General features: G+C 43.4%; 1 protein-coding gene across 2 annotated transcripts in view; it reads left to right on the plus strand.

Annotated features, from left to right (window-relative positions):
* Window positions 1-1440: 1440 nt before the first annotated feature.
* The window catches only part of RARB (retinoic acid receptor beta), a 196874-nt gene continuing 174059 nt past the window's right edge, over window positions 1441-24255 (plus strand). For both annotated transcript variants that reach the window (XM_081236100.1, XM_081236101.1), the window contains exon 1: window positions 1441-2104. In XM_081236100.1, coding sequence (XP_081092226.1) covers window positions 1948-2104 — 157 coding nt within the window. In that variant the 5' untranslated portion in view covers window positions 1441-1947. The remainder of the gene's footprint in view (window positions 2105-24255) is intronic.

Raw genomic sequence — 24255 nt, forward strand, 5'->3', positions numbered from 1 at the left:
TTTAATCCCTCCCCCGGAGCTTCCTTTCTTTGATGTACATTGCAGTTGCATCCTTTAAGCAAGTGGTGCAAAATGGCTGCAGGGTGGATTGGCTCTCCCGTTCACAGCTTTCTGCCTGGGTTGATTTGTAAACTCTGCATCTGTCCTTCTCAGGGATGGCTGAAAAGCTTCAGTGTGAGAGGTACAAAAAATTAGTCCCTTTTCCTTAAAATTACTGTCTTCTAATAAATAGCCAAGTTTGAACAGGGGCTAGTATGGGTGAAAAGTGGCCCTTGGAAATACAGAACTTTCACACTTAACCAGTTCTCAAATCTGTGTTAGTTATGTGGGGGTGGGGTGGGGTGGGGATGTGATGAGAGGGCTCAACCGCGCTCGTCCGCAACAGAAAAGTTATTTCCACGTTGGGCTGCGATTCCAGGGAGCTGGGTTCTAGCCATGATTCTGAGCTGTGGGACCTCAAGCAGCTCTCAGCCTCCCTGGGCTTCTGTTTCCCCAGTTAAAAATAAGAGGATGAGTCACAGCTAACTGGTCTAGGGTGTGTGCTGAGTGCCATGCAAGCACTGTTTCTTTTTGTCCTCACAGCAATCGGTTGAGGTGACCAGTAGCATGCTCCCATTTTTCAGATGAGGAAACTGAGGCTTGGGGGAGGTTAGGTACTTGTCCCAGATCCCATAGCTGCTCAGTGGCTTGGAATCTAGTTCAGTTTGACTTCCACATCCACACTGTTGACCACTGTATTATATTATGAGGTCCTGCATATCTGTGTGATTGTCTGTGTGTGTCTGGGGCAGGAGGAACTACCGATAATTCTCGACTCCTTCGTAGGCTGCGTGTAGACTTCGGAGAATTTTAAGAAGTAAATGAATCCAGAAAGCTGGATTTTTTTTTTTTTTTTTTTTTTTTACTCCCGAGCCAACGCAGTCCCTTCGGCCTGCAAGAGGGACAGACAGAAAAAGACTATCAAATGGAAAGTTTCTGGACCCCAGGCTTCCCCAGGGGCGGCTCTTCTCCGTGCTCCGGTTTAGGGCTTGCTGTGCTTTTGCAGGAGTGGAAAAACACACACGTTGCAAGGCATTTAACAGACAGGAGCACGGAGGAATGTAAAGGCTGGGCCGGGGGCGGGCGAGGGGGCGCGCGGCCGAGCGAAGCCCCGCGAACTGGGGCGCAAAGGGCGGGAGCTGGCGAGCGGCGTCCCGGCCTGCGCGCTCCTCCCGGCGGCTCCGGACCGCGCGCACTCCTCCTCCCTGTGGCTCCGGGCGCCCCGGGCCCCGCGCGCTCGGAGCGGAGACGCGGGGCGGGAGGTGCGCGCGCCCGGGCCGCGGGCCGCCCGCGCGGCGGGGCTGCTGGGAGTGCTCGGCTCTGTGAGAATCCTGGGAGCTGGTGATGTCAGACTCGCTGGGTCATTTGAAGGTTAGCAGCCCGGGAAGGGTTCACCGAAAGTTCACTCGCATATATTAGGCAATTCAATCTTTCATTCTGTGTGACAGAAGTAGTAGGAAGTGAGCTGTTCAGAGCCAGGAGGGTCTATTCTTTGCCAAAGGGGGGACCAGGGTCCCCGCGCGAGCCGCCTGAGGACGGGGATGCCGAGGACGCGCGCGAGCCGGGCAGGGCTGGTCTGGGCACCGTCCGGGTAGGATCAGCACCGCATTCCGAAGGCTTTTTGCAGGCGTCTGCCTAGAAGGAGAACTTGGGCTCTTTCTGGGAACCCCCCGCCCCGGCTGGATTGGCCGAGCAAGCCTGGAAAATGGTAAATGATCATTTGGATCAATTACAGGCTTTTAGCTGGCTTGTCTGTCATAATTCATGATTCGAGGCTGGGAAAAAGACCAACAGCCTACGTGCCAAAAAGGGGGCAGAGTTTGATGGAGTTGGGTGGACTTTTCTATGCCATTTGCCTCCACACCTAGAGGATAAGCACTTTTGCAGACATTCGGTGCAGGGGAGATCATGTTTGACTGTATGGATGTCCTGTCAGTGAGTCCTGGGCAAATCCTGGATTTCTACACTGCGAGCCCGTCTTCCTGCATGCTCCAGGAGAAAGCTCTCAAAGCATGCTTCAGTGGATTGACCCAAACCGAATGGCAGCATCGGCACACTGCGCAATGTAGGTTTATTTTTTCCCTTCTTCTACCAAGAAAAAAATATGAATTGTCTCGCTTGCATGCAATGAAGACATTGGAAACAAATTGCACTGGTAGCCAGACAAAGGATTTAATGACTTAATGCTGAAAGGGTGTGCTATGCTGGTGTGCATATTGATTCCCTCTGCTGAAAATTTCCTGTTAGATGTTTTCTTCCCAAACAACCCCTGCCGACCCCTGCTTCTCTCCTTACCGACCCTACAGTCCCTTGAAAACAGTTTTAGAAAATGTGCGTGGAGGGGGGAAAAAGTAGAGTGACCACAGGACTTTGAAACATTCTTCAAGTGAGTCCATTTGACAACGTTGGTACAGTTTTTACTAAGATATATGCAGAGGGGAATTTAACTTTGCTGTTCTTTGGATTAGCTACTAGTTCTAGGTATATTCCCCCTTGTGTGTTTCAACAGTCTAAAGTAATTAAACTATGACATCTTCCTTGCAAGGAATTTAGCCTAATTAAGGTTGCTGCTGCTCCTGAAGTTCGTAAACGACCAGTTAAAGCTGCCGCCGCCGATGTTTTCCTTGCGGAGGAAAAGGCAATATTTCTTAGCGTTGACCTTGCTGCCACCTTTCCGAGTCACTTTGTTGCTCTAAGAAGTTGCTGTTTTGCTAGAAAACTACTGGCAATGAACACCCCTTGGGCTGAGCCATCCATTATTTCCATATCTTGCAGTTCAGCCGGGAACCTGGATGTTGGTTATTGGAAAGGAAACATAAGTGGGGTAGCCCAGTTTTTCAAAAAAATATTGACTGTTTGGTTATCTGATTCTGAGAGGGTGCCGAGGCACGCACTGGTCAACAGTAGCCTGGCTGCAGGCTTGAGAAATGACCAGCAGTCCCAGAAAATCCCACCTTCAGGTGGCTGTAGTGGGAGCCTGCTGGACGCATCGCTGCCCTGACAGTGATTTAGATAAATGGCTCAGCTATCTATCAAAATGTTTTTAGTACTTTATTTGACAATTCATTGGAGCATTAGCCTGAAAATGACATTTTAAATCTTTGTTTTCAAAGAGGTCAAAGTTTAACTGGAAGAAATTGAGTTTTCCTAATAACATGATGGCTTATCTAAAGAGAGGGAAGAAAAAGGAGAGAGAGGGGACAATGACAAGATTTAAATCGTCCTCTTCTGAAACTTTTTCTTAAGAATAAAGTCTTGCTTCAGGGGTCCAGGAAATCAACAGGTTTGTAGCTGAAAAGTCAATAACCATCTGATGCCAACAGTCTAGCTGTCTGACTTAGTATTTCGTAGAGCCATAACCAGGGTAAAAAGAACATTTTCAGAAGGCGTCCTCATGTTCAGCTGCTCCTCAAATGCTCTTTCTTCCCTGCTGCCTCTTTTCTTTCTGGAGAGCTCAAAGAAACTGTTAGAAAATAATTTTCCAACCCACTAACAGATCTTTTAGACCCTCCTCCTCTCTGTAGCAATTAGAACAGTATGAACAATTTCATTTGGAATCTTAGGGAACTAGGGCTCCCTCAAACTTTTCTTGTGAGAGAAAGTTTTAATGAAACGTTTTTTAACAAAGGAAAAAAGAATGCTCAGGACCCTAGCGTCAAGCTATTAGACCTAGTAGAGGTTTTACAAGTAGACATTCTTCCTTTTGTAATTAACTCTCCAAAAGTGCCTATTAAGTTGCAGAAGTTTGGGGGGGAACTTTGTTTGTTCTTGAACAAGTTAAACAAGGGATTTGCCTTATCTGGGGAGAGGCTAGTGGTGAATGTGTCATTCACCTAGGGCCAGCTGATAAGCAAGAAGTGTTGATAACAGCAAAGTTCAGCTAATCAAAGAAGCTTGCATTAGACAAAGTAAATAAAGGCAAATGACAAAGGGATTTCAGAAATTTCAGTGTCTTATTTTTGTAAGCAGGGCAATTAGTGCTCACTGTGGTCAATTTCACAAGGGTTTGGATCCCACCCCCGGACTCCAGGTTAAATGAATAGTGTGTAAATATCGCTTAGGCCCCTGCGGAGTCGCACAAACTGCTTTAGGACAGGTCAGGTTAGTTGTTCAAGTGGTTTAAGCTTTTAAGCATATATAAAAGTTCTGACACAGCTCTGCCACGCGGTGTTTGGCTCAGGGTGGCACAGCCAGTTAGGGCTTTTGAAGTTAAAGCATATTAGGGCCCTGTTTGTATAAGTACAAACATAAAAACCACAGCCTTTTCCATTTTACTCAATGACTGTTTTGACAAGAAGCAGATCTGTTTGTGCTCTTAACACAGAGGAAACAGTGGGCCAGAAGGGAAAAAAATAGTACTAAATTCTAACCAAAACTATTTTCTGCTTTGAGATCCTACTTATTTTTTTATAGTGGGTGTGTGTCTGTGTGTGTGTGTAGGAATTGGAGTAAACCCTTTGAATGTACAACACACCAGAAGCATTCTTTGAAAGGTGTTAGAATATTCTCTTTATTTTCCCTTTTAATTTTAAGACAGAAAAATGATATGCCAACCAGCTGTCGGTTGAAATAGGGCCTGTGAATTGCCTCTAAAAATTCGAAGTCAGGAGTAGCGAGTTACTAAGGGAACATGGTGTAAATAATATGATTTAAGACGGCCCCTGGAGGTGTCAGAGTCACTAAGTCTCTGTTCAGGTGCCTCGTGGATTACCTTGGGTTTAGGCTGCTCCAGATGTTTTCAGCATTAATTGCTCAGTGAGCATAAGATAAAGCCTAATATTTGTGGTCTAAATATAGTAGTTGCTTTCGGTGAAATGATGAGAGTGACAACTTCTTGGCCCTTTTCCCTGTCTTCACCCTGCTCATAACACATCAAAAGAAAAAAGGAAAAACAGTTTTTCTTTTCTAACGTGGAGAAATAATCTGTTTTTAAAAACAAACAGTATCGATGTTATGATTTAGGAAGGAAAGATGTCTCCTTTCCAAAGCACTGGGACCTGAATTTTAAGTATTAAACAGTATCTAAATCCTCTCCTAGTGAGATATAAATTGGGGTCAAAGTGGCAAAATCAAAGATACCCTCTGAAAGAGAGACTAAATAAAGGCTGACAGCCACCGTATGAACTGAATGGGGTTTTGAATAAATATTTCAGTGAAAAGGCTCAATTGTTTTTCTAAAGTAGGACATAATTTTCTGCTTCTCAGCCACATGACAGTGGTAACTAACACCATCAGAAAGGAGAAGAGAAAAGGGAATTCTACTTAAATCTCAAAGAGTGCAGGATAGGGCCGTTTGAAAACAAGTGGAAGATTCACAAAGTTTTCCTTCCCCATAGGAAAAAATAATTACTAAAATTTTTTCAGTATCCAGGTAACTCGGCACTTTGGGTAGGGAAGCACTGATGTGCAACTTACAAGAAAAAAATGCAGAAGTTTAAATTTTATCACCAGAAAAGGATAGACACCCCAAAAAATAGATCAGAATGCTAGGAGAGGTAGTCATGTGTCCCTTAAGCTTAGGCTGTGGAATGGATGTGGAAACTCTTGGTAGCATTTGATTTCCCAGCCCAAATGCAAAGCCCTCGCATCGGAACTAGGCCTTTCTTCTCTTAGTAGATAAATGACCAGCAGCGCAATTTCTGATAGGTTCGCTGACCTGAACCAGAAGTTTTCTTCTCATTTTTGGAAGCCTGGCTCTGACCATATATAACCAGTCGGTATTGTCACGAACTTTGCTTTAAAGCACAAAAGAAAGTTCTTCTGGAAATCAGGTGCTTATAATTTCCCTTCAACATGTTAAGCCCCAGAGATAGCTAAAAAAAGAAAGAAAACCTCACCGTTTTCTCCTTTCTACATTCTTGTGAAATGTAATGCATAGATAATCTCAGAAGGGAAATACGTGATAAATGATGAAGATTATAAATTCTGCTGTCAAGGAATTTAGAATCTTTAAAATCGAAAAAAAATTTTTTAAAGGCTGCGAATTTTTTAACTAGAAAGTTACTCTCTGCGAGGTAGATGGAAGATGTAAAACCAAGTTGCAAAATAGAAAACTCTTCGAGTCGAACAGGACTTACGAAACAGTGAATGCACTGTTCATTTTAGAACATCTTAAAAAGAATCTTCTATAGAGTTTGAGTTACATGTAAGTGCCAATAAATTTCTCCCTAAATGACATTTTTATACTTTAAATGTTCTAATATAAATTCAGTTAACTATCAATTAACTAGATTATTTCGGAAATGGGAGTTTTTTGATGAAGGTTAATCAGAAAAATCTGGGCTAAAAACCTTTCCAAAAGATATTAATGTAGAATCTTGCCTTTCAAATTACAGGGTAGTTATGGCAATCATACATCTTAGATTTTCTAGAATAACCCACTTTCAAATATACTGCCACAACTCCCACATAAGCCACTGAAATATGCCAGATATTTCAATATTATGACATCTCCTAGGGTTGCCCCTTGCACCCAGGAGTGGCACAGAAAGCCTTTGTTTGGACTTGATGGTCAGTATAACTGGAGCACTCACAGCTTAATTTTTCTGTTATGACTGAAGATCGCCTTGTGCTTCTGGGTCATTCTTCTGAACACGAATTCCTTTTGTGGCAAAATGTAGATCTGTAAATAGAAGGCGTCCCTTGCGATATGGATTTAAGTATTATGACCGTGGCTCTGATGCCAGTGTGTGTGTGTGTGTATTGGGAGCGGGGGAGGGGTGGAATTATACGTTGAATCACTGTGAACAAATCTGTATCAGTTCTTGGCCAGCTTCTTCATAAAAAGTTAGAGCTGGAGGTGATGGAGAGAGGAGCGTTAACTCCAGTTTCAGATTTATCAGTATCCTGTCTGTAAGTGGCTTGGCCCAAGCACCTCTTGTTAAATAGGAGATGAGATAACCTGCCCATCCGTAAGATCTAATAACACAATCTAATCACTCAATATGTCGCCCTGAATGCTCCTCTTTTCCTTCCCACCTCCTTGCTTCATCACTGAGAGGCATGATTCCAGTCCCGTCCCAGCCCAGCCCCCAAACCCCTTCCGATGAATAAAAAATAAAGTTGCAAAAGTTCTCTCCACCTAGGCAGCCATAGAGGGTGAGCCTACAAGTATTCTATTATTTATCTGGAGCTTTCAGAGCTTCTTAGATGGGAATTCAGACAGGCAGTGGAACCGCTGACTTGCTTTTTCTCTGGCCTTGCAGGATGGGGAGCTGAAAGGGGGGCCATTCAGTAAGATAAGACTCCTGGTCCCTAGCACGATAAGGCAGGATAACAGGAACTGACGTCAGGAGGTGACCCAGCCTTGCTGAGCGTTTCCTCTCTCAGAGCACAGGCTCCCCGGCAGCTGATGAAGCGAGCTAGGACGGGGCCGGGGGGAGCTGATTTTAACAAGGCTGATCGTGGGTGACAATGTCCCTCATTCCCGAAAGGAAATTTCTCTAAACGGAACAAAGACTGACTTGGGTGTGGTTTTAATAAAAGCAGATTCTGAGATTACAATTGCAATTTTAGGTTGTCATGTACTAGAGCCTTGTTTCGCAGCTGTCAACAGTTTCCCTCTGATGTCTCAGAAGACAGTCTATCCGGCAGTCAAATATCATCCCCCGTGAACCCTGCTGACTCTCCACACAGAACCAGATGGGCGGAATTCACATTGTCAGAGTTAATCCCTGGGACTCCTGTTTACTTTTCTAAACACCGCGTTCCCACCCCACTGGCATCATCTGACAGCAGGTGAAAGCCACTGCATTTGCCACCAGACCTGAAACCGCCTGGCAGTTTTTCCTTTCCTCTTTCCTTCTTCCTTTTCTCTTAAACTCAGATTTAAAAAAAATTTTTTTTTTTTTTACTATTTCTTGCCTTTACAAGTGTCACCAGTTTGAGGTCTGGAGAAGGAGAAATCCTAATGAAAGGGTCCTATTTTATTTTTTCAAGTTCATGGCTTCACAGTCTACTCTTAAAGATTGCTCTTTGTTTTGTTTTTTTTTAAGTTTGAGTATTGAATAAGGAGTTATTCTCCTGATTCGACTCAGATATAGTGAAATGTTTGTTTTTGTTGTTGATATTAATCAATTACTCTTCGCCACTGATTAAATGTTATCAAATTAGGAAAAAAAAATAGCTAAATTCAAAATACTGTGGTAGAAATGATGCAGATAAGACCAGATAAGATGAGTGTATCAGCTAACCTGAAAACGAAGCTTTGGATCACATTTATCCTAATACTTCCCTAATTTTCAGAGCAAATGAAGACCTCAGTAATAAATACCTCTTCTCAAAAATATTAAAGCTTTGGAGGCTACGGTACCTTTGTCTTATCATCAGAGTTCATGATTATAAAAAGGCTGATGATCTGAAGGCTGTTTCAGCTTCAAAAGATTTTTTAGGGTCTGGCCTATTGGAAACCTTGGGGGTATAATTAACTAAAATGGAAATGGAGGCAAGCAAAATTTAGTTCCTGATGTTTTAATTTAGCTCAGTACTGCCATGTGTTGTTGAAGAGAATTCTTAAAGGCAAACATAATTATTTCATTATGGTCCTCAGAATGCTTTCATTGGCTTTAATGACAAGAAGCTGTGTAAAAAGGCATACATTTTAATTAGTCCTTATATTTACATCAGATAAATATCAAATAATTGATGAAAAACAAGTCTTTGGGATGGATGATTTCACATAGTGCGATGGTTACAGTTTAATGATGAAGCATTTCTCTGTTGCTTTGCATTTTAATTATCCAGACATTACAGTAGTGGTGCTGTGGAGCTAAAATACCGTTGTTGCCATTTTATTTCAAAAAATCACGATTATTGCCTGTGAATCTGAAGCGGGAAAAGGTAGCCTGTGAATCTGAAGCGGGAAAAGGTAGCTAGAAGCGTATCTCAGAGGAAGTAAATTGCCAGTCCCACTAATTTTACTACGTTTGTTAGCATTCATTTTGATCACTTTTATCTTTTACCTTTCATCTTTTTGGATTAAGACAGTCAGTCGGGTTTCAGGTGCGTTTTTATGATCACATCTCCTAAATACCGTTCTTTCTGTCTTGCTGGCTGTGTTGAAGACTTGCCTGAAAGTACCTTGCCAAGTGTGTCCTGGAAACTCAGAGAGCCTTCTCCCACGTGATAGGCGCACTTTACCTTTGATCTTATATGAAAACCCATTTCACATGATTCATCTGTTTTGGTGTACAGAACACTAATTGTTATTATTGATTTTAAATTCTGTGACCATTACAAGTAACCCGGATGACTGGCAGATAAAGGGTAATAATCCATGGAGTTCTGGAACTGTTTCATGTTTGTCTGGAGTACTTTATGTGATCAATATTAACTGCCCCATTGAAACTAACTGCTGTATCAAATAACAGTCAATCAAATGAATGTGCTTAGAGATTATTTATTGAAAGCTTTAATTGTTCACTGGGGCCCTGCTTATCAGAGGAAACAATAGGAGCTAGAGACAGGATGAACGGGTTTGGATTCGCTGAGAAAGTCGGAGGATGCAGATGAAGGCCGGCTTTCTGCTTCCTGGGCCAGAGCTTCCAGAAACCCGTGTTGGGTTTCTAGCGGCACAAGTCCTAAATGGGCTTACGGAGGTTATCCTGCCACCTGTACAAGGAGAGCGCTCTAGGGAGGTAGGGGTAGTGAGTTCCTTGCCCTCAGCCCAGAGGCTGTGGAGTTGTCACTCCGGGAGTTTTACGGCGGCCTCTCTGCCCGCTCACACACATGCATCACCCTGCGAGCATCTCTCCATCTGTGGTCCTCGCGCTGCCCATGGGCTGAGAAATAGCCTGCCTTGACACGGGATCGATGTCTACGGCCATGACATGGGACATTGCAGGATTTGTAATATAATAGCTAATGTAAATGAGGATTCTACTCTGCCCTGAAAACACACAGAGGTCCCCGAGTAGAGCTTCTCTGGTTTCAGCGTGACACTGCGGCTTGCATGCCTTCACTAACAGAGACCGTGTTTGCCGAGTTGGCATCTCTTTCCTCTGTGAAATGGTTCCTCTGACTGTGGCTCATCACCCGGGGGACCATCCTTCCTGTTTGTCACAGTGGGACAGCACTGTGGTCCTGATGCAGTGGCATCCATTTGGAACAAATAATTGGCTTTTACACCTGAGCGTTGTCACCTTCCAGGTGGTCACGGTACACTTTGCCCAGAGATGCTGTCAGGGGCCAGTACATTTCGATTACTCACTGATGGATTCCATCTTGCAGAGTCCTGTTCAACAAACGGCTCTTGGATGTCTGCGGTGTGCCAGGCTCCCTGATGTGTTCAGGGGTTGGAGGGAGGCGGGGGATGGGACGGACACACCAAGATGAAGCCCATGTGGTCCCTGCTCTCTGGACTCAAAATGTACGGGAGACGCCTTTATACACATGTCACTGTGACACAGCCCCCTGTAACACAAACACAATCTCCTCAGGACTTTGAACCTGAGTTTGATTACAGAAAGAACTAAAACCCACTGAGAACCAGAGCTGGTGCATAAGAGGAGGATCACGTAGGTTATGCATTTTTGTCATACGGAGCAGGAAAGAAGTTTTTCTGGGGGTAGCTGCAGAGGTCCATTCTAAGTGCAGTTTACGATGCGGAGTTTTAAACTACGCAGTGGAATAAGTGCATACCTTCTGAACTTGCTTCTTGACGACTTATATGGATGTTTCGAGTGTCTGTTAAATAATGTTCTTTGGGGGTTAGGTCTATTAGATTATATATTTTTTAAAATCAGTTAAAAATTTTATTGGAGTATAGTTGATTTACAGTGTTGTCTTAGTTTCAGGTGTACAGCTAAGTGATTCAGTTATACATATACACATATCCATTCTTTTTCAGATTCTTTTCCCATATAGGTTATTACAGAATATTGAATAGAATTCCGTGTGCTATACAGTAGGTCCTTGCTGGTTACCTGTTTTATACAGTAGTGTGCATATGTTAATCCCAAGCTCCTAATTTATCCCTCCCCACCACGTTTTCCCTTTGGTAACCATAAGTTTGTTTTTGAAATCTGTGAGTCTGTTTCTGATTTGTAAATAAGTTCATTTATGTCATTTTTTAAAACTTAGATTCCACATACAAGTGATATCATGTGGTATTTGTCTTTCTCTTTCTGACTTAACTTCACTTAGTATGATAATCTCTAGGTCCATCCATGTTGCTGCACTATTTCTTTTTTATGGCTGAGTAATATTCCATTGTGTATATATGTACCACATTTTCTTTATCCGTTTGTTTGTTGATGGACATTTAGGTTGCTTCCATGTCTTGGCTGTTGTATCACTTCTTTATGATTGTTTTTGTGACACCTTGCTGTGTAACAAACTGCCCCCAAACGTAGTGGCCTAACAACTTATTATCTCATTATTTTGTGGGTGGACTGGGCTCAGCTGAGCAGATCTTCTCCGCATGATGTCAGATGAGGCTGCAGCTCCCAGGGCTGAAATGGGCTGGAAGTCTGTCACTGCTGGCGCCCAGGGCTGGCAGTGGATGTTGCTTGGTGGCAGAGAGCTCAGCCGGGCTGTCACCTGAGGTAGCTGCGTGTGCTGGCGTGCGGTCACTGTCACCACCTGCTGTTGGGGGAGCGGCATGGGCCAGCTCGCCTTCAATATGGCTACCTGTCCACGGGGAGGGACCAAAAACACGCAGCCGTCTTTGGTCCACACAGCAGTCATCACAACCATGCCCTAGAACACGAAAGAAATGATTGTCTTCTGTAGAGACCAACTTAAAGAGCTGTGGTGGAGTGTTTAGTTTGCTTTCTGGGCTGGTTAAATTTTTAACAAGATTCTGCTCTAATGACTGCACCTATATCCTTATCACAAGCAATCCTGTGAGGCAGGTACGATTTGCCTCTTTTTACGGAAGAGGACCTTGAGGCTCAGAGAAGGTGAGTTTGACAGCAGTTTGACCCTGTCACCTGACAGCTGAGTGAAGACTTCCTGGAAGGTATTTATGCCCCAGTAATACCAAGAAGGGACTTCGGAGTGCTTTGGTTTTGGGAAAAGGTGGGAAAGAGAGAGAGGGGTGAAGAACTGTCCCACAGAATTTCCTCTGATGACATTATTTCTCTCATAGAAGCCACAGCCTTTTAAATTGTGGAAGAAACCAGGAGGCTGTTTACTCTTTTGTTTTCCATCCTGTTTGTTGTTAGTGTCTGCGCTGGCCTGGTCCCTCTACGGCTCACAGAAGGCAGGTCGGGATCAGTCTTGTGTTTGCTGAGGAATTGCAGGGAGGTGAGAGATGAGAAAGAAGGTTTTCTTGTTCTTCTGGTTCACTCAGAACTCTCGTCTGGAGGCGGGCACCAGTGGTGGTACCTCCTAGTCAGCTAGCACTATTGCGTCTTCCATTACTGGAAAAACAGGAAGGAAAAAAAAAGAGAAAAGAAAAGTTTCCAGGAGACACTGAAAAATTGATATTTTGGTATTTGCCACGTAGTTTGTTTAGAGGGTCCCAAGCCTATGAAAACTGACTATTTAATGAAGTTTACATGGATCAAATGATGATGACTAGCCTCTCACGTAATGCTCTTAGTTCAGTGGTTCCAAACACAGTTTGCTCTTCATATCCACAGGTTCCACATCTGCGGATTTGACCAATCTCAGATGGAAAATATTCAGAAAAAAAATTCCAGAAAGTTCCAAAAAGCAAAACTTGAATTTGCGGCACAGCTGGCAACTATTTATACAGTATTTACATTGTATTTGCAACTATTTACATAGCGCCTACATTGTAGTAGGCATTGTAAGTCATCTAGAGATGATTTAACGTATATGGTGGATGTGTAGGTTATATGCAAATAGTACGCCATTTTTTATAAGGGACTTGAGCATCCAGAGATTTTGTTGTTCATGGGGATCCTGAAACCAATGCCCCAAAGATATGAAGGGGTGACTGCTATTTTAAGTGCAATATATTGTTCTGTACTTGGGATTTTTACATACCGTGTTCTACCTGTTTCTTTTGTTTGAAATCTAGTTGTTGAATTATGGATTTTGAGGAGACAGATGGGCTAACTGCAGTGACTATCTACAGGTCATGTAGTGGGTTCCAGGTGGATGCTCCATGCGCTCCTATGTGTATAGCGTGGTACAGTGGAGCTGGCCCTCTTCATGCGCTGCCTTTGCTGTTGCCTCAGTGGTTTCCATCTGTACCATTGGTCCATAACACTTACCTTGCAAACTTACCATAGACTTACATAAGAGAGTTTCTTTAAAGTACCTGAGACCTAATACTCAGTAAATAATTTTCCCCCAATACTTTACTATGAAAAACTTTTTAAATGCAGGAAAGTTGAAAGAACTTTACAGGGAACCCTTGGATACTTACTACCATATTGACCATTAAAGTTACCAGGTTTGTTTTCTGTGTTTCTTCTCATTTCTCCTTTTTAGTGTGTGTTGTTTCATTTTGTTTTATTGATTGGGTTCCCTTACTAACCTGGTAAGTCTTTTGAGGTCAGATACGGTGTCCTTTACCTCTGTCTTCCCAATATGGTCGTATGGTATTAGTACAGCTAGTAAATACCTGGTCAGGACTCAGTTAATCATGGTGGAGTCGATGGATATAGGTGTTCAAGCACACCACCCCTTAAGGTCCCAGATACCGGCACTCTACAGTAGAACTTTCTGCAAGGACGGCAACCATCTGTAATTCTGTGTTGTCCAGTACGGTGATGGCTGGTCATGTGGACCTGTTGAGCACCTGAAATGTGGCCAGTATGTCTGAGGAACTGAATTTTTTATTCTATTTAATTCTAGTTCATTTAACTTTCAATAGCCACATGTGGCTAGTGACTACGGCATTGAACAACACAGCTCTGTGTACCCAGCTATTAATATTTTTTCAATATTTGTGCATTCTCTTTATTTCCCTTTTCCTTTAGCCTCTATTATTCTCTCCTACTGCTGTTCAGAAGCTCTAATTATCTCTTTATGTAGATGGTAAATAGACTGCAGGAGAATGTAAACAGAATACTGGAGGGTTGTGATTTCAGTCATTGTTTAACTTGTTTTCCTTCTGGGTGGAACCCTTTTTCCTGGGGCTTGCCAAATACTTAGCACTTATTTTGCTAACACTTATTTTGCAGAGCTCAACCAGGATTTTCCCAGAATCCCAGTGGGCTGGACTTGAGGTCTGTTTCTTGCAGCAGTCCTATTGTGGGAGAATACAAATTCTAGTCCTGTGCTCCACACCTGCGTGGTTTTCAAATGGATATAGAGTATCTTCCAACCTTTTCCAGCTACTTTCAACTCTACTTAAACATTTTAAACTGCAGGGAGGCAAAGAGGAACGGACCATACTCTGTGGAAGCCTCAGTGTGTGTTCTAGAAAATGCCACGCTTTCTCTCCCCCGAGCACCTTCTGCTCGTATATGTGTTCTCTGCTTAGTAACCCAGTGCCGGGGGCACAGTAGGTGCTCAGGAGATATCTGAGTATAGTTCAGTGAACAAGAACTTGAAATTCAGAACATCTCAAGTGGTCTCTGCTTTTGCTTATCTGTATATTTGGGGGTCGCTCAAAACACCTGAAGTAAACTGGAGGGAGTGGTTAGAACTTGGGAGGCCCACGCTGGCCGTGATGGCAAGCCCTTACAAACGTGTCAGCTGAAAAATTGGCCTGAAAATATGAGAACGTGGTATTTCCTTGGGCTTCTGGCACTCGCTTTGATATCCTTGGAATAGAATCTCTGATGGTACTTCCCGTTCACATTGCCACTCCTCCCTCCCTTCTTTTTTTTGTCCATCCCTAGAAATGGGGTGAAGAAATTAAATAGAAATAGGACCAAATTAACAATCAAGAGAAACTTTTTAAAAAAACTTATTTTATTGCAGTATAGTTGATTTACAATGTTGTGTTAGTTTCTGGTGTACAGCAGAGTGACTCAGTTATACATCTATGTATTCTTTTTCATATTCTTTTCCATTATGGTTTATCACAGGATACTGAATATAGTTCCCTGTGCTGTGCAGTAGGACCTTGTTGTTTATCCATTCTCTATGTAATACTTTGCATCTGCTAATCCCAAACTCCCGATCCTTCCCTCCCCCACCCCCCCTCCCCCTTGGCAACCACAAGTCTATTCAGTCAAAAGAAAGTTTTGAACCAAGGTTTTTTTCCCTCCTGAATAGTTTCAAGTTGTGACTGATTGTTATTAAAATGAAACAACCGCCATCATCATAATTAATATTTATTAAGTGCATATTATCTGCATATTGTACCAAGTGCATAAAATGAATTCTGTCACCTCATTGTCGCAGCAACCTGAAGAGAAAGGCACTGTTATTGCTCCATTTTACAGATGAGAATCCCCAGACACAGAGCAGTTCAGGCGCCCAGATCGGTGGAGTAGGAGAAAGCGGGTCGAAGTCCCCCTCTCAGCTTTGTGTGACGTGGGTTTCCTTCCTTCTGCCAACTCTTCAAAGTAAACGCCCATGTTCCTGGCAGGGAGGGGGAATGAGGAGGTTGGAAGCCCCAGAACCCGCAGTATAATAAAAGGGTTTCCAAGTGAAAGCTGGAAACGATACATTTTTAACAAAATGGGCATTTACTCTAATTGCTGTGCCCCTACTGTTCAATTCCTTTTTATGTCCTAATTCATTAAATTATGTGCACACACAGGCTTATTATTTACAGATGTATGCACTTTAAACGGGCTCATGTGAAACAGATGTTTCTTGAAAGGTAACTGAGAGCTAGTGATCTAAACCCTCCTTTAGTGGGTATCAAGTGAGTATTCTGGCCCATTACTTGCAGGGTTGTTGCTATTATTTTGAATCGCAGTGTCCAGTAAGGGGAGGAGAATTCAATCCGTCCTCTGGAGGAACAAATAAAAACACAACGACCCAATAAGCAGACATCTGCATCTCAAAATAAAAGAGGGCGTGTGCAGGTGACAGGCAGGTGGGTTCGGGGAAATATGAATGAGTTTTATAAGCAATTTGAAGAAAAAAGACCCATTGCATTATAGGAGACTTTTTAATTTTTAAGAGCCTTATTCTGTTATAATATATCTTAATCATCACAGTCTTTGAATTCATAGCTGAGCAACTCTCATGCTCCTTTTTATCCAGAATTTCTTAGTTAATTTTTTTTTTTTTTTTTTTTTTTTTTTTGGCCATGCCGCACGGCTTGCGGGATCTTAGTTCCCCGACCAGGGAACCCAGGGCCCCAGCAGTAGAGGGCCAAGTCCTAACCACTGGACCGCCAGGGAATTCCCTAGTTACTTATTTTTAGATGGAATTACTCCATTGCTCTTGTAACTGGCAGGAATGCATGCAGAGCTTGGACCGTGAATGTGATGTCAAATTACTGTCTCCCAGGTTCTAAAAGAGTCAGGGTGGACTCTTCCCACGGGTTCTTCATGGCTCCAGAGAAATCATCTTCAGTTAACGATAGCTATAGAATTAACTTCAGTTATGTATTGCTATGAAGCAGAGCCACCCAAAACTTAGTGGCTTCAAACACAATTTATTATTCACTTTCAAGTTTCTGTCTCACTTGGACTCTTTCATGTGGCTGCAGTCAGATGGTTCCAGGGCTGAACTCCTCTTAGGGCCAGACGAGGCCGATGTTCACCATGGCTCCTGCGTTCCATGTCCAGTTCCTCGGCTGAGGTTTCTGGAGCAGCTGGAGGCTGCGTGGACCTCTCTCTCTCCACGGCCTCCTCTTGTGACATGGGCTTCCTTACAGGATGGTGGTCCCTGAACTCTTCACATGGCTTCCCCCAGAATGAGCATTCCAAGAAACCCAGATGGAAGCTGCAAGGCCTCTTAGGATCTAGTCCCGTGTGTCACAGTGTTATTTTTGCTACGTCCTTTTGATCAAAAAGCAATCCCAGTAGCAGCCCAGGTTGAAGGGGAAGGGCCTACACAATGGTGTGGCTCCCTGGAGGTGTGGGTCACTGGGCAAGCCATCTTTGGAAACCAACTACATGCTAACTAGAAATACATGCACACCTCTTTTTCGATACAAGGTTAACGTGGCCTAATCAATTCACAGTGCCATAAACTGGGTGGCATGTGTCAGCAAACGCATTTCAATACTTATTCAGAATGTCAGGAAGCAATAACCATCACCCCTCAAAGTCCACAGGGAGATTTCTTGTCTGTGAATTGTCAGGAGTTCTTTAAACAACAACAACAAAAAAATGGAGCAAAAAGATGGCTGAAATGATGTCATTTTGCACGTTGAGAGCTGGAACGCATCGCAAGTGAAAAATAAAATGGGACATGAAATATTAAGTGTCATATCAGGTTTATTGCACATATGACCATGAGAGTGCTTTTTATTTTGTCTTATGGAACTCTAAAAAAAATCCATGTAATGGATTAAAGGTATTAAAACTCCCATATTCTCCCTGGCTCTAGGCCAGGGAACAGGGCATGATAAATAATCCCAATAGACGGAATATGTAGGAAGGAATTTTAAAATGTATTTACTATAGACATATTAACCTCCCTAACTAATAAAAATGTGTACATGAGGTTAGTTTTGAGGGAAATGTGTAGACCTTGCACGTTTATAGTGTATATAAATACTGTATACACTGTAGTGCTTAGCATCCAGAAACTATTTCCCTCATCTCTGTAACATATGGCTATCATATTCTGTCTTTACCCTAGAAGCAAAGAAAAGCATGGATTTTATAGTACATGTACAGTTACTCTAAGAAGGAATAGTTTTAATTTCCTTTGTCTTAAAACAGGGGTCAGGAAACGGAGCCATATCTGGTCTGCAGCCTGTTTTTTTGTAAATAAAGTTTTATTGGAACATGCCACGCCCACTCATTTATGTCTTGTCTGTAGCTGCTCCCCCTACCGCAGCAGAATTGAGTGGCTGTGACAGAGACCATATGGCTCACAAAGCCTAAAATATTTACTGTCTAGTCCTTTACAGAAAGAGTTTCCTGATCTTGTCTTAAAACGTTAAAAAATCAGTAGGACGGCTTCAAATAGAAATGAGTGCTTTGTTTCTCGGTTATAATAATGTAGGTGGATTCAGGAGGCCAGTTCTGGATCAAGCTCTTTCCGAACTCTGTGACCTTGGCCAAGTCCTTTAACTTCTCTAAGCTTCAGTTTCCTCCTATAAATAATGGAGAGTAAAAATTGGATAATGATAATCCCTGCTCTTCACACTTCTGCCCTGAAGGAGCAAGTGAGGGGGTGGGACGAAAACACACCTGGAATTGCTGGAGGCAGATCTGCTGAATTGGCTGACATGGTCATCATGTATTTGATAACGCCTAGGATAACTATGCAAGGATTTCTATGCAGATTTCGTTCTTTCACTCATTTTTCAACCAACATTTATTAAGCACCTGTTGTGTACTTTTACGCACTGAGTATTTAAAGGCAAGTCAGCCGAAGCCTTTGTGTGCTCGTGACGTGCCCGGTCGTGGCAGCCTCGGGCACCATCGGATCCCAGCCTCTAGCTGGGACCATCTTTACTGTCTGGTATTTTTAGTTGTCAGTTTGTGTGGGCGAAGAATGGTGTCTTCTAACTTCTTTTTAACCCAGCATTTAGCACGGTGTCTGGCCTTGCCAGGTGCTCAATAAATACATGTCAGCAGTTGGATGTTGCTGGCTGATAGTCCTGGCCCCGTCCACCCGGCCCCACATTGGTCCATGCAAAGGTTTGCGACTTTGGGTTCCAGCAGCTGTGGAAGAAGGCTCCCAAAGGGGAGAGCGCCGTGGGAAGGCCGAGTTTCAAGAAACTGTTTCTGAGGGGTCTGTGCACATGGATTGGGGATGGGCCACGAGGAGAGGGCTGTGGTGGTCCTTCGGGTGATGCGCAGAGGCTGGGAGGGACGTGACAGCTGAGTGGGAGTGCGCGGGAGCAGAGCGGACACAAAGTGCTCACGTTCGCTTGTGGGGGAATCTTAGCAGGAGGGACAGGCGTTTGGAGAGGGAAAATGGAAGCAAAGGTCAGCAATCAAGACTCAAGACTGCTGCTTAGGAGGTGAATGGGAGGTGAATCGTGTCGAGGTTCGTCAGCACAGGCATGACCCCTGATCCTGTGATGGTGGTAACTCTGCTTGTGCCTCCTGTGCGACAGGCATTGGGCCCAGTGCTTTACAGTGATTCATCATTTAATGCTCACGATGATCCAACGCCGGCTAGGCTGTCATTTTGTACAGGGAGAAATGGACACTCAGAGCCACACAGCTAGTAGGTAGGAGAGTTAGGATTTGAACCCAGGCAGGCAGGCCCCAGAGTTCACACTTCCAACCACATGCTTCAGCTTGTCTTTAAAGATGGGAAGTTCCCTGAAGGAAGGAATATCCAAAAAGACCTGAGCCTTGGGGCCTGCTCACAGGTGATAAAAATGTCTTTGAATTATTTTTTCAAGTTTTCCTTAGCAATTTCTTTTTTTTTAATTTTTTATCTTTAAACAGCTTTATTGAGATTTAATTTATATATCATTCAGTCCACCCTTATGAAGTGTACAATTTAGTGGATTTTAGTATATTCACAGAGTTGTGCGACCACTACCACTATCTAATTTCAGAACACTTTCATCCCCCCAAAGAGAAACTTGTAATGGTGAATTTTATGTATCAACTTGCCTGAGCCATGGGGTGCCCGGACATTTGGTCAGACATTATCCTGAGTGTTTCTGTGAGGGTGTTTTATTTTGTTTTGTTTGTTTGTTTGTTTTTTATTTTATTGGAGTATAGTTGATTTACAGTGTTGTGTTCATTTCAGGTGTACAGCAAAGTGAATCAGTTATTCATGTACACCTATCCACTCTTTTTTAGATTCTTTTCCCATTTAGGTTATTACAGGGTATTGAATATAGTTCCCTGTGCTATACAGTAGGCCCTTGTTGGTTATCTATTTTATGTATAGTCGTGTGGGTGTGTTCATCCCAAGCTCCTGATTTATCCCTCCCACCAGCGTTTCACCCTTTGGTAACCATCAGTTTGTTTAGCAGTTTCTTTTTTAAGAACTAAAATGAAAGCACTTTGACACTGTCATCCTTCTCACATCAGGAAATAGTGAGAAATTACTGTTATGAAGGAAGAAAAAAAATCCACCGTGTTAGAGCATTTCTGTCTATAATCTGAACAATTCCATGTAGACAATTAAGAATCTTTTGCACTAAAATATCCCCAGTGGGTCCTTTTGAGCTGGTGTGTGATGCTCATCTCCAGCACTAACGCAGTTGTCATGTTAGTCCACCAGAAGGTTCGGTGGGGATGCTTCTGGTTGCCCCCCATACCCTGGTCCTCTTGGGAGGGAGTGATCCAGGTCTTCCTGAGGCATCCCAACCCTGCAGACTGGGACAGAAGAGCCAGCGCACAACTTCGGGTTGCGTTCTTGTGCCAGATACATTCTAGTTGAGGGAGTGTAAGTGGCCCACTGGTGAAAGCTGGAGAAGCAGCCCGGGGAGGGGGACCCGAGCCCTCCTCTCGCCGCCCAGCAAAGCCCCGACTGGCGGTGGGGCGGGCCACGTGTGGCCTGAGTTACCCGCACCGCCTGACAGCGTGGAGTTACACGCCCTTGGGCCGCCGCCAGAGGCCCTTGGAACCTGGTCTGAGCTGCTGCCGCCCGGCCCGCTGGGGCTGCTTTCTCGGCAGGGAAGGTGCGGGAGGGCTTCGTGGGCCAGGGGTGTGTGCCTCCTCATTCCTGCGTTTGCCTCTGGGGACTTTCCTACTTTATTGCTTTGACTGGAAAGAAGAAAGGGCATTCTTTCTGTCCCTTTAGCTTCTTTCCTTTTTAGTTTTCCAGTTTTACTTTTGCTCCTTATGACAGGATGACTGCGTGGGTCTGCTTGATGTGGTCTGTACTTTCTCAGACTTGCTGCCAGGGACTCTACCAGCTTCTTGCCAGAGAAGTTGTGCAGGATCACAAGACAGGATGTCATCCCCGGGGTCACACCCATTCTCTTGAGCCCAAGACCACGAGCGTGCCAATTCCTGCTTATCTGCTCCCCTCTGGATGGCCTCGAGCCAGTTCCCTCACCAGCCTGTGCCTCCAGTTTCTTGCCTGGAAGTATTTTTTAGCGATACTAAGACAAGGTCTCTCATAGGGCTGTTATGGGGGTCAAATGAATTAATATATGTCAAACGCTTAGAACAGAATGGGGGTGGCAGCTAGCCCACGGTAGATGCCCCGTGATTGTCGCTGTTAATACTGTTGTCGTATTCTTCTTGTTTCTTAAATTAATTAATTTATTTAATTTATTTTTGGCTGCGTTGGGTCTTCGTTGCTGCACGCAGGCTTTCTCTAGTTGCGGCGGGCGGGGGCTGCTCTTTGTTGCGGTGTGCGGGCTTCTCATTGCGGTGGCTTCTCTTGTTGCGGAGCACGGGCTCTAGGCACACGGGCTTCAGTAGTTGTGGCTCGTGGGCTCTAGAGCGCAGGCTTAGTAGTTGTGGCTCACGGGCTTAGTTGCTCCACGGCATGTGGGATCTTCCCCGACCAGAGCTCGAACCCATGTCCCCTGCTTGGGCAGGCGGATTCTTAACCACTGTGCCGCCAGGGAAGTCCTTGTCCTATTGTTTTTGTTTGACTTGACTCTATAGAATTTCCCATCATCTTCTAAGGCATTAGTCACATCAAGATATGGCTCACCCACCTGTTCCCAAATAACAAACAAGTCCTCGAATATAGAGTTGTGTCGTTTATAGTGTGTAAACCCTGCAGTGTGGCACACACACTTGTCATCCCGATTTCTCAGGTTAGGAAACTGAGGCTCAGGAAGGTGAAGTGACCGTAGTAAGAGGCAGCGTCAGGCACTGAGCTCCCGCCTCTGTCTCCCATGCTCCAAGAAGTTGTTTTTTTGTCCTAAAGTCTTCCCACAAGTAGTCTCCTTACCCTAGAGCAGGGTTTTTCAACCTCAGCACTGTTTCTAATTTGGGCCAGACAGTTCATCATTGTTGTCTGGGGAGGGGGAGGGAGCTGTCCTGTGCACTGTGGGATGTTTTTTGTTTGTTTTTGCTTAATTTTTATTGGCGTATAGTTGATTTACAGTGTTGTTAGTTTCAGGTATACAGCCAAGTGAATCAGTTTTACATACACATATATCTGTTCTTTACCATATTCTTTTCCATTATGGTTTATTACAGGATATTGAATATAGTTCCCTGCGCTATACAGGACAACCTTGTTGTTTATTTTATATTATTTTGTTTTATTTTTTAATTTTTATTGGTGTATAGTTGATTTACAATGTTGTGGTAATTTCAGGTGTACAGCAAAATGAATCAGTTATACATATACATATAGCCATTCTTGTTTTTTTTTCCATTTTTAAAGTCTTTATTGAATTTGTTACAATGTTGCTTCTGTTTTGTGTTTTGGTTTTTTGGCTGCAAGGCATGTGGGATCTTAGCTCCCCAACCAGGGATTGAACCCACACCCCCTGCATGGGAAGACAAAGTCCCAACCACTGGACCGCCAGGGAAGTCCCCATATATCCATTCTTTTTTAGGTTATTTTCCTGTATAGGTCATTATAGAGTATTGAGTAGAGTTCCCTGTGCTATTCAGTAGGTCCTTATTAATTATCTGTCTTATATATAGTAGTGTGTATATGTCAATCCCAGTCTCCCAGTTTATCCCTCCAGCCCTTTCCCTCTCGGTAACCATAAGTTTGTTTTCTACATCTGTGACTCTCTCTCTGTTTTGTAAATAGGTTCATTTGTACCAGTTTTTTAGATTTCACATGTATGTCATACAAAATTTCTCTTTCTCTAAGTTACTTCACTCTGTATGACAGTCTCTAGATGCATCCACGTCTCTACAAATGACCCAAGTTCGTCCCTTTTTATGGCTGAGTAGTATTCCATTGTATATATGTACCACATCTTCTTTATCCATTCATCTGCTGATGGACATTTAGGTTGCTTCCATGTCCTGGCTACTGTGAATAGTGCTTGCAGTGAACATTGGGGTACACTGTGGGATGTTTAGTAGCATCGTTGGCCTCTACCCACTAAATGTCAGTAGTTGCCCCCAGTTACGACAGCTAGAATCTCTCCAGACATTGCCAGATGTCTCTTGGGGGGCAAAATCAGTGTTGGTTAAGAGCCACTGTCCAAGATTAAGGAAGGTGGAAGGGAAATGTGGGAGGATGGGGGTTCTGGGTTGACCATCACTTACGAAACATCGTGTGCCAGGCAAGTTGCAAACAATGTCTCTCGTTCACCAACAGGAATTCTAGGATCGTCTGCATTGTCGTAGGAGACACTAGGACTCAGAGAAGGAGCAAAAACTCTATGGTCACTAACATAGTAAGTGTCAGAAGAGGGATTCAAATCCAGGTCCATCTGGAGCAAAGCCCATGCCGTCCCATCACTTCCTCACACAGTTTTCTGCAGGTTCAGGACATTTTAGTTCTTTTTAGGAACAAAGGAAACTCACACAATGAGGATTAACTTGGTTTCAGAGCTTTTTGAGGCCACTAGTGTGAGTGTCTACCTGTAAAATATCAACCAAATAAAACAAAAAACACTTCTTTGCAGCAAAGTATAACTGAATAAGTAGAACATTACTTTGTTGCGAAAGAGGTTACATTCTGGTGTCTTTACCCTTGAACTTTCTCAGATCTCAGAAGAATGGCAAAAATTCCCATGTGACAAAGAGTAATTTCATCATCTTTTAAAAATATTCCACCACAGTATCCCCCCTGGTTTCTGTAAGGACTGGTACCAATGTGATTTTCAAATATATTTACAGTATATAAGCAAAGAATTGTGTATCTGAGATGATAAACATTTTAGTGCTCCTGTTTTAATCCACTATAGGTGCAGGAAATTTGAACAGATAATAGAATGTCACTTGTTAGTGCAATAATTGCTTTTTAAGAATTTTGGAAATCCTGATTGGAAGTGGAATATGGGACTGAATCATTTGGTGTGGAGATAAGCTCGTCAGGGACCTTGGTATTGCGATGTAATTAGCTTCATCTGCACGCGACTCCTGAGGCGGGTTACAGCATTTGTTCACTTAACGCCTTCCATTTCGGATGCCTCTCAGTTCACATCATTAATAAGTAGTTAGATGTGTCAGCCCATTAAGTGATTTTAAGGGAGAATTTATTTGAACCTGTCATAAGCTATCTTAGTATGTCCTAGAAAATTGTGATCTAAAGCCTCGTCTGTTACAAACGTCACCTAAAACAACCTATGACATAATTTTCGACCATGTTCCTTGGAGCAAGAAAGCATATTATAAAAATGAAATGTAGGTGTTGAACGTGTCA

This window comes from Mesoplodon bidens, assembly GCF_964165515.1.
Source record: "Mesoplodon bidens genome assembly, chromosome: 5".
Lineage (NCBI taxonomy): Eukaryota > Metazoa > Chordata > Mammalia > Artiodactyla > Ziphiidae > Mesoplodon > Mesoplodon bidens.